Source organism: Cynocephalus volans, chromosome 2 (genome assembly GCF_027409185.1).
Source record: "Cynocephalus volans isolate mCynVol1 chromosome 2, mCynVol1.pri, whole genome shotgun sequence".
Taxonomy (NCBI): domain Eukaryota; kingdom Metazoa; phylum Chordata; class Mammalia; order Dermoptera; family Cynocephalidae; genus Cynocephalus; species Cynocephalus volans.
Genome location: NC_084461.1, coordinates 129,547,337 through 129,564,150, shown reverse-complemented (window position 1 = coordinate 129,564,150; position 16,814 = coordinate 129,547,337). Strand labels below are relative to the sequence as shown.

Genomic DNA, 16,814 nt, shown 5'->3' with positions numbered 1-16,814 from the left:
AGAGGGGCAGAGGGAGAGGAGGCAAGCGAGGAAGAAACAGAAAGAAAAGCGAGGTTTTTCATTCATAGCAATCACATGATCTGAAATGCTGATGAACAGGAGAAACTCTTACAATATTAAACATTTTGATAATCCTGTTAAACCTTATAGGAAGATAGGGTTTCAATAACATTTTTCTTACTATCCATCTTTTGGCTATGGGTAGGAATTGAACCTGCACAGATTTTATTTTGGCTGTTAGTGGTGACCAGTCTCGGTTACTGGTTTGTTCATTCATACATTAGTTTCTTTATTCACTCAGCAATTCCACCCTTTTTCTTCTTCACCAGTAATTTTTTTCCTAGCTATAGTGACAGTCTCCTTGGCACATAAACATGCTGTTATTTCTATCAATTATAAAAACACTCTTTTGACCCTATTTCCTCATTTCTTTGCTACTCTTTGCAGCAAAACTCCTTGAAAGAGTTTTCCATAGTCACTGTCTCCAATTCCTCGCCTCCCATTCTCTGAAGCTCACTCCGGTTCAGTTTCACTCCCACTCTGCCACAGAAACCATAGTCGTCAAAGTCAAAAGTGACCTCCACGGTGCTAGCTCCACAGGTCGACTCTAGCCTTTCAGCTTGCCAAGCAGCAGCCTTTGACATGATTGATCACTCCTCTGTGCTTCAGTTGGCATCCAGGACACTAAGCTTTCTGGATTTTCCTACTGTCTCACTGGCCATTCCTTCTTTAATTTTTTCCTGGCTCCTCTTCTCCCAACTTTTTAAGCATTGGCATGCCCCGAGGTCCTCAACTCTTGGTCCTCTTCTTCTCTTTTAATACACTCATTCCCTAAGATCTCATTCCATATTGTGGCTTCAAATGCCATCTGTATGCTGATAACTCCCAAATTATATCACCAGCTCAAACCCCTTTCCTAAACTCCAGACTCGTATTTCCACTTATCTATGAAACATCTCTACCTATAAAATTTCACACACTTTATTTCATAAAACTAAACATCTGGTGCTCCCCCCAAAAGCCTACTTCACCCACAAAATTTTCAGTCTCAGTGATGGTAACTCCAGCATGCCATGGCAAAACTCCAGGATACCATGCTGAGGGCTAAAACCTTGAGATCATCCTTGATTCATCATCTCTTTTTTTAAATTCCCTGCCATCCTGACAGGTCAACCTTTGATATGTATCCAGAATCTGAGCACTTCCCTCCATGGTCACAGCCAACACCCTGGTCTGAGCCACCATCAGCACTCACCTGGTTTATCTCCATGCACTCCCTGATTTCACTGTAGCCTTCTACAGTCTATTCTCAACCTTGTAGCCAAGTTGATTCTTATAAAACTGTATCACTCCTCTATTCAGTACCTTCCAAGAGCCTTCTATTTCACATTTTTTTTATTGTGGTAAAATGTACATAAAACTCACCATCTTATCCATTTTCAGGTGTACAGTTTGGCAGCATTAAGTACATTCACACTGGCATACCCCTTTCACTTTTAATAAAAGCCAAAGTGCTTGCTGTGAACTACAGGACTCTACACTATCTGAACCTCTCATTTCTCCTACCTCATTTTCCCCTTATTTGCACTGCCCTAGCACACTGATCTCTTGACACATGCATGTTTCCCTCTTAGAGTCTTTCCACTGTCTGTTCTCTCTGTCTGGAACACTCTTCCTACAGATACCTACATGGTGAACTCCCCACCTCCTTTAGTCTGCTCATTGAGGCCTGTCACAACCACCCTATTTAAACAGAACCTCCAGCACTATTAACCTCCCTTACTCAGTTCCGTTCATTTTTACAAGATAATTTATTATGTTAATTGATTATTGCATTTTCTCCACAACCAGAATATAAGTTGCATGAGGACAGATATTGTATCTATTCACATATCTCCAATAACTGGAATGGTACTTGACACACAGTTGGTGTGCCCAGTGAATGTTTGTTGAGTGGATAAATGAATCAATGAATGAATATATGAACATTTAGTCTTTCCTAATTTTTCTGCATTTAATATTATTCATCCATATCTAAACTGCTATATGACTATGAAGTCAAATATAATGGAATTTCTAAATATCTAATTTTCAGTAGATAGAAAAAAGCAGTAGGTATGTACTATAGAGCCTTTGCCTGATGAGTATTTATTATAGGTTTCTGCTGATGATGAAAATCAACAGTTTACTCACTCTGTCTTTTACTGTTTACCTATTGTGTCTAGTATTACATTTAGTGCTTTAAAATATGCATATTATCCAAGAGAGTAATATTTTATAATATTCTTCAAAAACACCACAACTCTTAGCCAGAAACAGAAAAAGAGAGAGAAATACTAAGTAAATCATAGAATTGTAATTGCTACACCGTGTTCTAATACTTTCCATTTTCTTTGCTAAAACCATTGAAAAACCATGCTAATGTAATACCTCGTGAAGTATTAGTAGCATCTTTATTTCATTTGACATAGAGACCTCATATTTTAGGAAAAATCCAATCCTTTCCCACCATGTTCTTCGTTCATTTCTTTTGGCCCATCTAGAGTTTAACAAAGAAACATGTTACATTTAGTATTCAATTTGTCCTTTAGAGAAATAGATTTCTTGAATGCAGGAATATGGCTGAGATGTATTATCTTAAGTTCTGGTAGTGACTTCCCACTGCCTTCTAGGTAAAAAAATAGGATTCTTATTTTATGGCTCAAAGACCTCCATTATCAGAGTGTTTGAACACCTCTCCCCTAATATTTTTTACCATATCCCAATCTACTGCTATTTCTCAGTCCTCTAAACTGAAAACTTCCCAAGGGCAAGGACCAGTTGTGTTTTGTTTATGAGAATATCCCTGGTACCCAGCCCAGTGGCATGCACATAAAAGGTATTCATTAGAGTCCTTTCATCTCTGACCTATTTGTTCAAAATCCACTTTGGCTGTCTTATTGCCACCTCCATCTCCTCTCCCACACAGCACCTTACCCTGACACCCTCTCTTCATCAACACATCTGCTTTCTCTTCCTGTAATTCGTAGGACCCCCAAATCCCTGCCAATGTTACAAAGGCTTTTGGGGATAAAACCTATTCTTTACTGGTCAATCTATCTAGTTCTAAAGTCATCATTCACTTTCCAAATAAGAATGTCCCCTTGCCTCATACCCCTTAAGCAAATGTTTTCTACCTCCATCCAGCATAAATATTTTGTTCGTTGATACTTTGTTTAGGGTTATCCGTTCTCTATATGTTGGTCCACTTTGGTATTACTTCTTTTTGGCTCTCATTCAGCGATCCATTAAGGAAAAAACATGGAGAAGCATCATTTTGTTATATGCTGAGATGCTCAGCTAGTCACTGAGGGTTCAGTGGTGAACACATTCTGTGTGAAGTTACAGTTCAGAGACTGAGACAGGCATTTCAATGATTCTAAGTGCTACTGGTAAATGGCAATAACTTACCAGGAAAAGTATGGGGAACGATGAGGCTGTATAATAAAGGGAACTGTCTTGGGCTTGGAAGAAGTCACATTAGTCACACTTCTTCCCTAAAGAAGTGATATTTGAGCCACCCACAAATAGGGGGAATTTTAGCTTCCCCAAAGCTGATACCATGTCTTACTGACTTTAGAGCATCTGGCACAACAAAATTTCTGACGGAAGATCTGCCAGACAGATGCCATATTAAGTGAGTTTGGGCAGTACAGCACCTGCCCAAGACTGCCTGTTCCCCCAGATATGAGATCGTCCTCATTTTGGACCCGAAGTCTCATTGACTTTGGGGTCAGCCGTAGATGTCCCATGTTGTGCAGATAATAGACTCGAGTGATTGACAGAGTTTGTATTGCCTGAGCAGTTAATTACTCCTCTGCTTTTTGAAAGAGTGGATGACAGATGGTAGACACCTTGACAACAGATTCTGCTGTAAACCACACAGGCATGTAGGCAAGTCTGGACTGCTATCAGTTTCCCACTGGATTTTTCTGTACTTAGAGACTTATAATTTTTAAGACTCCTTTGCCCTCTGGGCAAGTTTTGTTCCAGTTACAGGAAAATTCTCTCCTCCAGGCTTCTATTTTGCAGGAACTTGTTTTGAATAAAAGGCAACCTCCATCAACCCACATGTTCCTGGGTTGTCTCAAACCTGGTTAGTGCTGGAGATTGGGTCAGTGTGGGGAAGCTGTGTGCATTGTAATGGGAGCAGCATGGCATTCATTATTCACCTGCTTCCTACCATCTGGATTTTCACAGCTCAGCAAACATGATGGGCTTCCTGCATATCCACAGGGAGAGCTTGGCTTCCAAAGAAGGCATGGCTAGGTCCCATTGAAGTCATGATTTTATAATGGATGCCATGAATAAGTTGGGGTGGACATTCTATCCCAGTAAGCTACTTTCACACATTGCACTATTTCCACAGCAGGGGAAGGAGGAAACCTAAACCACCTCAAAACTGGAAACCAAGCAAGTGGGAAAGTGAAATGGAAATGTGCATGTGAGAGTTTGTGCAAGGAGATTGCAGGGCAAGGCATCATTATTTCCAATTTACATGCATTAATAATCTGGCCCTGGGCATGGTGCTGTGAGGAAGACGAAGGTGGAAAACATGTTTATTAGCACGTGTTTAGATGCAGGAAACAAAATCTATCAATGCTGTGGCTTAAACCACAGGATGTCTATTGTTTAACAAGTCCAGGCGTAGGCTGTCCTAAAGTAGGTTTTAGTTGCTTGATGATGTCATCAAAGACATTGTCCCATTCTTCCATCTGCCTCTTAGCCTTTTAAAGTCTTTATTTTTTATTTATTTATTTTTTTTCTGACTGGTAAGGGGATCGCAACCCTCTGCACGGTGTGGTCTGCACCACGCTCAGCCAGTGAGCGCACCAGCCGTCGCTATATAGGATCCGAACCCACGGCCTGGGCACTATCAGCGCCGCACTCTCCCGAGTGAGCCATGGGGCCAGCCCAGCCTTTTAAAGTCTTTAAGCTTGTTATTTCATGGTCACACGATGGCTGCCATAGCTCCACATATCATGAACACATATAACCACATACGAAGACAGGAAACAAAGAGTAGTCAGTCCAGCCAGAATGCCTCCCCTCATTTGCTTCCTTCTGTTCAGAGAAGAAAAATCTTTCCCAAAAATCTATGTCCCCCTCTGCCCTCAGCTCCCCCCCGCTTCCCCCAGCAGATTTTTCTCTATGCCTCATTGGCCAGATCTGGGTCACATGGTCACCTCCAGCCACAGGGGATTCTAAGAAGCAACTATCTGGGTTTTTCAGCCTCTGCAATTGGACAGTGGGAGGCAGGCAAGGAGGAAAGGCACTGGGGAAGGAGTAGCCAACCAAGAGTGTCTGCCATAACTCATTACCTGCTATTAGTGAGCTTGGCCTATGGGGGCAGACTAACATTTAAACAGTGCCCATCTTCCAGCACTGTGCTTATGGTTAAATAGGAAGCCGCACTGAAGCAGATACAATTTTGGCAGTTGAGGCTGCCGGACCCTTCTACCTGCATTCTTTCAGATGAGAAGAATACCAGCACCAGGTTAAAGTTAAAACCAGTATGCACAGAATTAATTATATTCAAATGAAAGGAAAAGGATCCAGTATCCAACTACCAGACACTGGTTGGGTGACAGAGGAATCGAATCTGGATCAGACTGCATCAGGGACAGGAAGCATGTGGCATGTATGTTGCCTCCTTCCCTGTCGGTTCCTGTGGCCGGCACCACTGATTGATATCAGCGCTGTCATACCAAATCCAGGTTTGACCTCAGAATTCTTCTCAATAGGCAGCTTCTTACCAATTGAAACTGGTAAGCAAGACCTACTTGTTGTTACTGCTCAGAACTGTAAATCTACTGCTTCTGTCATGAGGACTGAGCTAAATGAATGCGAGGAGTATTGTCAGGTAAAGGTGATGCTGCTGAACCACGGACTCAGACATAGGCCCATTTAAAGACAAAGGGCAGAGATGAAAGGGCAGAATCTAGTTTGAGATACACGTTGACAAAAGTGTGTTGATAAATTTTTTGAGCTTCTTGCCACTCAAACGGAATTGTAAATAGTGGTAGTAGCTGAAGAGTCAGATTAAAAAACAAAATCTTCGACTCTGCATAGTAAAAAATGATTATTGGCTCCAAATTTAGTGAAGTCATGTCTATGGAGACCAGTACAGTAGCATTATGCCTCTATGTTTGTGTAGCATTTTTTACTCTTAGAAGCTCTTATATGTGTCACCTCATTTTATTCCCATAATTTTATTCCTTTTTGAAGACTTGTTCATTAAAAGGGGCAGTGTGAAGGAACTTTTGGGGAGAGTTGGAACTGTTCTATATTAAGATGGTGGTTGTGGATACACATCTCTATGCATTTTCAAAAACCCATAGACCTGTATGCCACAAAAAGTGGATCTTACTACATGTGAATTAAAAAAATGAATTTTAAAAATGGTTTAAAAGTCACTGAGAAAAATGCTGAAATCTTTCATTCAGTTCAAAAGCCCATAAAAATTGTTTAATTGTTAAAAATTAAATATTTATGGTTATGGCAAAAAAATTAGAAAATATTGAAAAAATAGAAAAAAAAGATTACAAAATAAATTATCTACCTCTTACACCAAAACAGTACCATTTTGGACTCTCCCTGACAGACTCTTTTCTATGAATGTGTGTGTGTGTGTGTATGTGTGTGTGTGTAGGAGTTAACTATTATTTCTAGGGGAGTCAGATTGTAAGGGAAATTTCATTATATATTTAAAGGACCACCTTGTTATTAATAGAAGTTTCAATAAGTGTATATTGCTTTACTTGTTAGAAAAGATATATTTTGAAATGAAAATACTTTAACAAAATTGAAATTATTTGACACATACTGTTTTATTACCTGATTCTTTTTTAAACTTTATGACACATTAACATCTTTCAACAGGCCATTCTGGCATAATCCCAGTAGTAGCACTTGGGCTTTTCTTGTTTGACCATAACCAGACTTCTCCCCCACTAACCCCCTACCCCATAATTTTGGTAGAAAATATGCTTCAATGCACTATTTCAGTTATCAAAACCTACTGGAGAAAATATCAGAGAAAATGGATACTGACTTTGGACTGTGAACCAGGACCCCAAAAGGAAGGCACAGTTTTATGTAGATTATGAGGAGTCATTTTAATTCCCACTGGGAAGCCTAAAAATCTGCTGTTTGTTTAATGATCCGCAAAGTCATTGCTAATCTAGCTAGAAGCGCCTATGCAGGGATGACAAAGGATACACATGCTACCTCCCCTACGCCCTGCCAGACCCACTGCCAATTAATCATGGTACCTCAGCCTAGAAGTCACCCCCCAAATCTTCCTCAACACAAACCTCTGGCAACTGCCACCATTTCACCGCTATCATTCGCTTTGACACCTACTTTCTTCCATCCTTGCTAATATCCTTGTCCTAGCTGAAGAAACAGAAAACTGCCTAGAGCCAACCCATTCATCAGGAATAAAGCCAAGTTTTGAGTGGGCAGAACTAGTCAGCTGATACAAGTAGGGTAAATGACTTTATATTATCATCTACAAAATGTTTCTTAGATGAAAGATAAAACATTTAATGGGTTCTGAAGGCTAAATTGCATTACCCTTTCATTTCCATCCTTATGATTGATGTTGAGAGGCCAGTGCTGGTGACCTGGTCACTAAGATGTTGTTCCACCAGCAGACATAGGGTTTAGATCCTCTCTGAGTCTAAACTGAGCCATCATTTTATCAAAAGAGTCACCCTTTGATGTGAACTGTACATTGCCTAATAATCCAGGTCTCAACCCAGTCCTCTGGCTTTGCATAGACTCCTGGTTCTGTGGGAGACAAGGGCATGAACTAGGGGATCCTTCCATTTCCTTCAGTCTCACAATCATATGAATATACTTGCTAAGTCATTATCTATTATTCAGGCAAATGGAGACTTTATGTATGAAATTAGTCATCTGGAACTTTTGTAGGATGCTGAGATTGATTTTTAAAAAGAAAAACTTGGTCTTAACAGTGCCTATTGAACTAGATATGGGGTTACCAGGCCAGCATCTTGTGGAAATTAAATCAGCTCAAATAGATTTGGAGCAGGGCAAACTCCCTATCACTCAGATTTCCTTTTAAAATCATTTTAACTACATTTGACCTCTGTAACTGTTTTGGGCTTTTGTTTTTTGTTTTTAATCACTGTGCACTGTATCGACATCTATGTAGAACAGGGGGGAAATGCTCAAGTTTATAGCTTCTTGCTCAACGGTGTGATTAGGCTGAGCATTTAATGTAATGTTGAATTACTATGTAAATTTATCATTTAAAGGTGAAAGCCATGTTGAGTTTGATGAATTGATTTCTGTTGACCATGACTTCAGATGGAGTTATTGTCTCTAAGTTTAATAGTTAAAGCCACGTCCTCTTTCTATACTCACGAAAGTTATTTTTTTTCTCAAGCAGCATGTGTTCTCCAATTTAAACTTCTTTGCCAAAGAGCGTGTTGCAAGCACAAAAGTATTTGTATCAGAAGTTTCAATATCTTGAAATGGGAGTGTGGGGTTATTCATGAGTTTTGCATCAATTATTAAACAGTCATAGTGAAGATATGCAGAGATGGATAGGCCAGTAAAGTCTTCCGGTTACACCTACTGGCTTAGCGATGATAAATGAGTCAGGAAACATAAAAGTACAGAACAGGTATTAACTTGAGCTGCAATGGCATATGCTCTGAAGGGAGGTGGACAATAGCATGATATAAACAACCTCCCTCATACACAAACCAGCTGACTGGTAGGATTAAAATAAAGGTAAGTTCTTTGCAAGAGGACTAGGGAATTTCAGAGTTCTGCCATACCAGTCACCCTTTCTCTTACAAGGTTCTTGAGGGAGACAGAGCACTGAAGAATAATACTTGTAAAATGAATGGGTCATTTTTATTTGCTGGGACCATGCCTAATACTCCATAAAGCAGAGTTCTGATAATACTGGCTTAGATCATGGAGGCTGAGACTTGAGCTTGAATCCTACCTAGTTTTGATACGTGTGGATCTTAAAGGAAGAATAAAGACATTTTCTCAGAGTCTGGGTAGCAGGACAATGTATATGTCATCCCTGAGGAAGCAAGTTTTGTTTCTCTTGGAGTGACATTTTTTTGGCTCACATTGAAAAAAGTTACTTAACTCTTTCTTCTGATACCCAACTTTACCAAAAGGGAAGGCCCATCTCTTGGTTCTTGGTGTAAGGGTCCTGCAGCCAGCCACCCAGGCCTCCAGTGCTGCACATTAACATTGCTGCCCAGCAGAAGGGCATAAACTGCACATGAGTGGAACTTAAAACTTAGCCCTAAGGCATAAGCGTGGCATCACGAACCCCAGGCCTAGTCTCTCCACCACCCTTTCATTACTCCCTGCTGCTCTTTCTCTCTGGGAAGTGTTTGTGTTTCAGCATTCTGAGCAATAGCCTTGATTCATTCCTCAGTACCTGACAGAAGGCCGAGAGTGAAAAGAAACAGCTGCACACACTTTAGGTTCGACCCAAGTAGGAAGCTTTATGAATAACCCTTTGCTAACCACTCACTGAAAAGCCAAAAGCAGTAACTAAGGTTAGAAGTGTATCCTAGCAATCAGGGCATTCTGAGCCAACTGCAAATGTTCAACAGCCATCCTCTCTTCTCTGTGAGAGCAATTTGCTAAGATGCACCAAACTAGAAAGAAGGAAAGTGGGCAAATATTTTACTGGAGGTGCCTGGCTCCCAGCCATGCTGAGCCTTCTACACTTATATCAGGAGCTTAGCAACCACGTGGCTTATTTTGTGTTTCCTTAGGTAGCATTATTGGAGGGGTCTTCCTGAGAAAATGGGCTAGCTTTCCAGTTTAGATCATTGATAAGGAATGGAGTAGCTTTTCTGATTGAAGGAGCTATAGAGCAGGAGTCATAAACTGGTCCCACAAACCATATTCAGCTCAAAACAAAATTTTTCAAATTGTCATGATTTTGGAAAAAAAATAATTAGTTGCCAATATATAAAATTTAAGAGATTTTTGCATAAAAATCTGGATTTCCAAATTCTTCAGAAAGTCAGAACATCAGGTAATACATGCAATATTTGATGGCCCCAGCTGGCTCAGGCTTGTAGCCACTTGTCCCTTAAAAGGGGACACAAGCTTTCTTATTCAACTGGCTTACTTCATCCATGTTACTTTGTGGTCCTGTAGGGCTTTGAATTTGCTACCTGTAGAGTCAATCATCTAAGAGACCAAAACACGAAATTGTGAATTGTTTTTATAAATGTGCCTAGCTTGAAAGTGACTAAGGATTATACCTGATTCTTTTTACTTTTGCACAATGAATGACCATTAGGAGCCTTTTCATATATGGAAAAGGACAGTTATATGTAAAGTAGAGAATTTTATACTACTTACCTGAATAAATCAAGCATACAAAGAAAATCCTGAAATGATAATATTAAAGTAAGATTTGAGGTTTGAATTATTCAGGGGTAATTGCGTTAGTTTTCCACCTCACTGTTTCCCTTCTGCTTTCCTTACATAGGCATAATCTTTTGAATGTTCCTCTGTCAAAGGCCATAGTCATAATTCCCCTGCCTCTCTTTTTTTCTTTTCTTTTCTTTCTTTCTTTCTTTTTTTTTTTTTTTTTTTTTTTTGTAACTCATTTGCACTCTTGGTAGTGATTGTTGGAACCCAGCAGGGGAATAATTGTGGGGGAATTAACCTCTGACATTTTTCTAAAAATAGCCCTAATAAATCCAATCATAGGTAATTTACCTGTCTGTGTTCCTCCGGGGGTAACCAGTGTCAAACAAAGACTTGGCAGCCTGGCATTCTTTCAGCAATTATCTTCGATCTGAGTTCCCGGTGCCTGTGCATTTTCTCAGTTTAAAAATAGAGTAAAAATTGCCCTCTCCCCTCTGACCTCATGACCCTGTTTCCCCATCACCTATCTCCTGGGGTTGGAATAAGGCCATGGTGCTCTTCCGGGAGGGTGTGTTGGACTCACAAAGAAAAGGGGAGCATGGGTGAAGCTGGAGCATTTGTGGGGTCCTTTCTTTAATTGCTGAATCCCAGAGTTTGCCCGGTGATTTCTTTGGGCTCTGTTCCTCCATTTTTGGTGTCTGTGCATCAAGCATCCTAACCCTGCGTCATCACAGTCCTGAACCCTAATTTGAATAGCCATGGCTGAAGCCTGCTTGGGGAAACTTCTTGGTATAGAAGAAAGGGGAAGGAAGGCAAAAATGCCATGAGCATGTGAAGGGTCGGGAGTTGGAAGAAATTATCAAAGAAAATTGCTATTTCCCTGAGCCACAAAGAAATTCATTTCTTTTACCCAAAACAAAAGGGTCTGAACTTGGGTTTTCCTTTTGTTCACTCCAGGTATTCCAAGATACCACAGTGCAGTGTAGGCATCTAGGAAATCTACTTTCCCACATGCCACTTCTAGTGGCACTTAAAATACAGAATATAAACCCTTGTAAATTCCACTGCAGAAACAAAGCTCTAAGCCCTTAAATGCACAGAAAAGTACATCTATTATCTATCCTTTCAAAGTAAGTGTGCAGTTACTTAAATTGCCTTTGTCTTCTTCTTTTCAGCTGACATTATCTCTACGGTAGAATTCAACCACACGGGAGAATTGCTAGCGACAGGGGACAAGGGGGGTCGGGTTGTAATATTTCAACGAGAGCAGGAGGTAAGTGGCAGTGAATGCAAAATGCCCATTTTCTTTTCTTTTTAGAGGAGGCCTCCTACTGTTCCTTAATCCTCATGTGTCACCCTTAACCTTGCTGCTTTGCTCGCACACTAAAAACATCCAAAAAGTCATTAACATCAACAGTTCCACATTCAAACTCAGAAAAGCACCTTAAAAGAGAGCCTTTTCTGGGCATGGCCTTATCTTCCAAGCCTGGGTATTGCACATTCAAAATGAATTCACTTCTTGTCTGACCTGCGAAATTCCAAGGGTCTCATTGAACATAACTCCTCCTTTTTGAGTGGGATTGGTCCTTGAGCTATTGGAATTCAGTCTCTCTTAATTTCAGGTACTGCCAGAATATGTAGGAGAAAAAAAAAAAATTGCTTTCTTTGCCAACAGATGTAAAGAGGACAACTTGGGTCAGTACAGAAGAAAATGATAGCTCACCCTATCAAAGGGAGTGAAATCCCACAAACTGAGATCTCAGCAAAGCAAATGAGGCAGACACATTCTCTCTCCCTCTCTCTCTCTCTCTCTCTCTCTTTCACTCCCCCAGCAGGTAACACAGAGTTCCCTAGAGCTGAGTGTTGTATGCAGCACTGTTTCAGAGAATTCTAACTTCCAGTGAGTCAAGACTTGAGTTCTACTAGGAATTGTTTCCCCTTTTCATACAAATTGAGTATTTTGGTGTCTGTTTCTGTTTTGTCAGAATGGAATTATGGCCCAATTTGATTTCCTTGGCCTCGCCCAACATGGTCTCGGAGCTTCCAGGAGGCCAGTCTGTGTTCTAGTAACTTCCCCATCTGCCGCTGCCTGCCTCTGATACTCATCAGCGCTCCTCGGAAGCGTGAGGGAGGCCCAGCGTAAGAGGAAGTTTTCACAAGAGACTTCCTTAGCAATTTAAAGCCTGCTTTGTGCCTCAAAGCCATGTGTATTACACCTCCCCTCAAAAACGGAAAGCCTCATTTAGAGGTGATATATTTGGTAATTGCACATTATTTGCAATTAATTTCTATAAGGGCATCATAATCCCTCGGGGTTCTATATAAATTCAAGCCTTCAGCATTAAATCAGGCACCCGGCCTATTCCATTGGCCCTCGAAATGCGAAAATGTGGTTGGCAAGTAGGAACTAATAGTTCTTCGTGACCTGGAATTTTTCCTGCTTTTTCAGAGCTGCCTAGTGCTAATTGGTCTGGCACGTACTACACAGTTGACAGTCTGATTTGGATGGTAGCAAATCAGCACTCTTATCAATTTATTGTTAAGGTGGACCAGCTCTTTCTGCAAGTAAGCAGGATAGTAGCAAATATGTCAGCTGTTAAAATCCTTTGAAAACTGATTTTCAAACCTTTTTTTCCAATTTAAAAAAAAAAAATCCAATTAGGTTCACAGTGATGATAAAGTGGAACCAGAGGAGCTATTTAGCATAAATTACCCAAGGCAGCATGTTGCCAGTAATATTCCACTCCACATTTTCCGTTAGCTATTTATAGGTTTCACCTATTTTAATTTACTGAAATATTTGGGAAGTCTGGTTCATTAGTAGAATGATGGGGGACACATTTTCCAAAGCAGGATGGTTTTGTTCAGTAAAAAAGTAAATAATAAGAATAAAGAACATTCAGATAAGTGTTTAGCTAGGTGGCTAGTCTTGGGATTAAAATGAACACTAAACCTAAAAAACAAAGCCATCTAGGGCAAGCCGGCTTTTGACTTCCATGGGGGAGCTCTGTGAGTGAATTCTCAGGAGGCACACGCCCAAGAGTTTACCCAGAGGAAAGCCAGGACCCGCAAAAACACATTTCACACCAGGTTCAGCACCGTTACCCACAGGTAGGTTAGGATTTGGGTCTGGATGTTCTGTATCCACCTAGGAATATAAATTTTTAAGTCAAGCCTCTTACTGAGTCAAGCTTTTATAACAAATGTTTAATAAGACCTGGGTTTGAATTTTTGAACATAGTTTTCTAAAGCCTGATCTTGAACTTCTTGGTAATGAGGTCCTTAAATACCTGAAATCAAACCTCCCTTCTCTCTTTCCCCTTCTTCTCTTTCTCTCTTTCCTCTTCTTCTCTTTCTCTCTTTACATGCTCTTTTTTCCTCTCTCCCCCATCTTCTTTTTCTTGCCTCTTTCTGCAAACCCTTGCCCTTGTTTCATCCTGTCATCACTTATTTAGCTTCTGCTGTTTGCTTTTTGCATAATCGGTGCTACAGGAAAGCCATTGCTTAATGAAGCAGATGGCATCTCTGAGCTCCTGTCTGTTTTGTCACTCATATTGGGAAAGGGTGGGGGGCGGGGGAGTGTCAGAAGCCCAGATCTGCTCCTTATGAGCTATGTGACCTTGGAGAAGTCATTTAATACCTCTGTCCATTTCCCTGCCCTGCCTACCTCTCAGAGAATCTGTGAGGATCTGGCGAGATTTTTAAAAGGCCAGTGAAAGTTACAGATGCTACAACTGTGTACTCTTTGTAAGGGATTGATATAAATATCTGTGGGTGCCAGCATGGGATGGCTCACTCCAAAGGGTGTCTGAGGCATCTGTTAGCACACAGAGAGAAAATATTAGAATTTCTATTTATATTAATTTTAAAATCTTGTCCTATTTTAGCTCCTATTTCTATGTATATGTTCTCATGCGCATCGTATATTAGTGTACAAGTTCATGTATGTAATTTACAAGTATACATAGATACATATATATGTGTGTGTGTGTATGTATAAAAGAGGCATCAATATTTACCAAAAGGGGTACAGTCATGATCCTGCGCTCATCCCACTCTGACACAGCCTGCTTACCCATACTACCCCTAATGACTCTGCTCAAAAAAAAAAAAAAAAAAAAAAGGAATTGGTGAGTTTGCAGTTGGCTTCCATGATTTAATCGTTTGTGTATTCTTTCCCTTCCTGCAGAGTAAAAATCAGGTTCATCGCAGGGGTGAATACAATGTTTACAGCACATTCCAGAGCCATGAACCCGAGTTCGATTACCTGAAGAGTTTAGAAATAGAAGAAAAAATCAATAAAATAAGATGGCTTCCTCAACAGAATGCAGCCTACTTTCTTCTGTCTACTAATGGTACGTAGAGGTGACTTTTTTTGTTCAGTATTTCTGGAGGTATAGTCAACCCAACTCTACTTTTCAATCTCTCTTAACCTCAGTTTTCCTTTTTACCTTGGGGGCTGTGAAAAACTTAGAAACAACCTTTGGAAGATGCCTAGTGGAGTGGCTAGCACACACACAGTAGGCCCTCAATAAATAGTAGCTATTCTTTTTAAAAATATCAAGTTTATGACCCAATCATGTAGACCCGTTATCTGCAGTTTTCAACTAATGCAGATTATTTGCAGGTGTTTTGGGAATGTGACTTCCTGTTTCAAGATTCACTGAATGTTATTCTGGGAACACATTTCAGGGAACTCAACATGCTGTCTCTATGAGTTTGGCATATTGAATAGAAGTTATTAATCCCTGAATATATTTTAGGGTCTGTAAAACAGATGGTTGTGCATGTCTCTGACAAAATGAAATTCTATGTTAGGAGCATAAGTCAAGGAGAGATAGGGACACTATCAAAGACCTGATTAAGAAATAGTTTCTTTCTCTACTTCCCTCCATATTCTTTTTATACCATTTGTTGATTTCGGTGGAGTTGACATAAATAGGTCAGAGAGAAAGGGTGTTGGGGTTGAACAGAGAGTTAAATTTACATATTCACTCAGTAAGTTTTTATACAGTGGAATCACCTGTCCTCCAGGTTCTTAAACCCTTGCTGAAAGAAGCCATCTATGCTCAAAACAATTCAGAATTAAGTCATATATTAAAGGGTGCTAATGAAGTAGCATAATAACTAAGAGGATTGGTATATAAAAATCAAACATCCTCTCCCAAGCAAATCATTTGGAGAGTGATTCGTTTCATACTGGGTGTGAGTCTATGAGGAATATACACTTAAATATATCAAGAAGCGAGGGATTTGTTTTGTGCCTGCACCCAGCATCTTAAAAGAAAGGGAAATGCTCATATGTCAAGTGATAAAAATGCAGACGATGTATATAATATTATCAAACATATAGGAATATTTTTTTAAAAGATTGGAAGCAAACCAACAAAAGGTTCATCATGGTTAATTTTTGATTGTACATTGTGAGTGACTTGTAAATTTGTTTATCATTTTAATTTTGTAAGTTTATACAATGAGGTTTATGCTAATCTCATGAAAAAGGTGGAAATTTTTTTTTTTTTTTTTTAAAGATGACCAGTAAGGGGATCTTAACCCTTGACTTGGTGTTGTCAGCACCACGCTCAGCCAGTGAGCAAACCGGCCATCCCTATATGGGATCCGAACCCAGGGCCTTGGTGTTACCAGCACCGCACTCTCCCGAGTGAGCCACGGGCCGGCCCAAGGTGGAAAATTTTGAATGCAGATGAACCCCAAATCTCTCAAGTGTAAAGCCAGTGTACAAATCTAACAAATGATAATTTTGCGACAGACAGTTTAGGTTAACCAAGCATATCTCATCTCAGTATAACCAGATCTCTACTCATCTGTTTTTCCAGATTCCAAGTAACTTGATTCTTGAACTGTATTATTGTTCTGGTAACTTTTTGCAACCCTGACTTGGTTGAAGCCAAACCATGTGAATTTGTTTCAGTTTCTTCCCTTTTAATTTTGCTGTCTAAGTTTCACTCAAAGGCTGCACAGATTCAGTACTATATCAGAATAAAAAAGACATCTAATGATTTTGACTTAATTATTTTAGGCAGAGGAAAAGTGTCTGATTATCTTCTGTAGCTAGCTTACTTTATATTATGAAATTTAGCCTATCGATTATTGCAATAAAATTCAAGGACTTCTTATTAACTACTTTGTGGGGGGCTGGGAAAGAAATCAGTGAACTGCAATGAAGATTAATTATATAGCATAATGTTCTGTTAATTGAGTTTTTAAATAGTTTTTTGATTAACAAGGATATTATCTTCTCATTTGGGGTGCTATTTCATATGCCAACAACATTTCAAAATGATTCTTTTAAGAAAAATTCCCATGTTATTATATGATTTTCTTTTTTATACTAATATGAGGTTGAGAATCCCCCTTAGGCC

At 39.8% G+C, this 16,814-nt stretch overlaps 1 protein-coding gene across 2 annotated transcripts in view; it reads left to right on the top strand.

The window, feature by feature from the left end:
• The window catches only part of PPP2R2B (protein phosphatase 2 regulatory subunit Bbeta), a 437,349-nt gene that overhangs the window by 330,858 nt on the left and 89,677 nt on the right, over window positions 1-16,814 (top strand). For both annotated transcript variants that reach the window (XM_063087040.1, XM_063087039.1), the window contains exons 3-4: window positions 11,607-11,704; window positions 14,621-14,786. In XM_063087040.1, the coding sequence (XP_062943110.1) occupies window positions 11,607-11,704; window positions 14,621-14,786 (264 nt within the window). The remainder of the gene's footprint in view (window positions 1-11,606; window positions 11,705-14,620; window positions 14,787-16,814) is intronic.